Source organism: Prunus persica, chromosome G6 (genome assembly GCF_000346465.2).
Source record: "Prunus persica cultivar Lovell chromosome G6, Prunus_persica_NCBIv2, whole genome shotgun sequence".
Classification (NCBI taxonomy): Eukaryota; Viridiplantae; Streptophyta; class Magnoliopsida; order Rosales; family Rosaceae; genus Prunus; species Prunus persica.
Window position 1 is genome coordinate 14,819,249 of NC_034014.1, and position 1,563 is coordinate 14,820,811.

The 1,563-nt window shown below is 53.7% G+C and overlaps 1 protein-coding gene across 1 annotated transcript; it reads left to right on the forward strand.

Moving 5' to 3' along the window:
* Window positions 70–1,521, forward strand: LOC109949648. The gene has a single exon (XM_020565734.1). The coding sequence runs from the start codon at window positions 70–72 to the stop codon at window positions 1,519–1,521; it is 1,452 nt and encodes a 483-aa protein (XP_020421323.1).

Here is a 1,563-nt window from a genome sequence, read left to right on the forward strand (position 1 = left end):
TTCCTGGGCTTCATGATCAGCCAGAGGGGTATTGAGGCCAATCCAGAAAAGATCCAGGCCATCTTAGACATGACGGTACCTAAGACGGTCAAAGATATCCAAAGCCTTACAGGGCGTGTCGCAGCCCTGACCAGATTTATCTCCAAAGCCACTGACCGCTGCGCCCCATTCTTCAAGGCCCTTAAAGGCACCAAAAGAAACATCACCTGGACTGCTGAATGCGACACGGCTTTCAGCGAGCTCAAAGAGTATATGGGCCGGGCCCCTTTATTGTCAACCCCTGAGCACGGAGACATCCACGTGATTTATCTCTCCATTTCAGCTTCGGCTGTTAGCTCTGTGCTCATCCGATCAAAGGATAACGCGGAACACCCAGTGCATTATGTTAGTAAAGCATTGCAAGATGCCGAAGTTCGGTACCCAGACATCGAAAAATTGGCGTTCGCCCTGGTCGTCTCGGCAAGACGCCTCCGACCATATTTCCAAGCTCACACCATCTATGTCTTAACCAACCAACCACTCGGACAGGTGTTGCAGAACCCAGAAACTTCTGGGAGGCTGGTCAAATGGGCCATTGAACTGGGCGAGTTTGATATTCATTACAAACCCCGCCCGGCTATGAGGGGCCAGGCCGTTGCTGACTTCCTATCCGAATTCACGAATCCCCAAGCTTCCGCAGCTACCCAACTCATAACCGAACCCAATCCCCCTCCCAGCCAGGACCAAACCCCCACCGAAGGCAATCTCGACCTAACCCAGCCCCTGTGGACCTTATTCGTAGACGGCTCTTCTAATGCCCAGGGCTGTGGGGCCGGCCTCGTTCTCATCTCCCTAGACAAGGTTGCCCTCGAGTACGCCCTTCGCTTCAAATTCCAAGCCTCCAACAATGAGGCCGAATATGAAGCACTCTTAGCTGGTCTTCGTTTAGCCAAAGAGATGGACGCCAGACAAATTCTGATATTCAGCGATTCACAACTCGTGGTCCACCAGGTCAACCAGGACTTCACGGCTAAGGATGCCTCTATGACGGCCTACCTCCAGCACGCTCGGCACTTGCTGGCGACCTTCCACGCCCACTCTATCAAGCAAGTGCCGCGCTCCGAGAATAGCCATGCCGATGCACTAGCCAGGTTGGCATCAGCCTTGGAGCAAGGAATGGGTCGCCACATCCACATCGAGTTTTTAGCCCAGCCCAGCACACAAGCCCCACTCATCTGCACTATTGATCACAGCCCTACATGGATGGACCCCATCCTCCAGTTCTTACAGAACCAAACACTACCGGCTAATCCGGCAGAAGCACGACGCGTTCGCCATCGCTCTGCCCGTTACCTGATCATTAACGGCTCCTTATACAATCGGGGTTTCAGCCTTCCTTACCTCCGATTCCTGACTCCAGAGGAGGGTCACTATGTCCTCCGAGAAATCCATGAAGGCATATGCGGTAACCACTCGGGCACCCGCTCGCTGGCCCATAAAGGCAATCCGCCAAGGATACTTCTGGCCATCGCTCCACACTGACGCCCAGAATTCACCAGAAATGCGACAAGTGTCAGCGATTTG

What these genes read in the sequence shown, in the direction of transcription:
- LOC109949648 (XM_020565734.1), top strand. Translation starts at nt 70, where the DNA reads ATGACGGTACCTAAGACGGTCAAAGATATCCAAAGCCTTACAGGGCGT.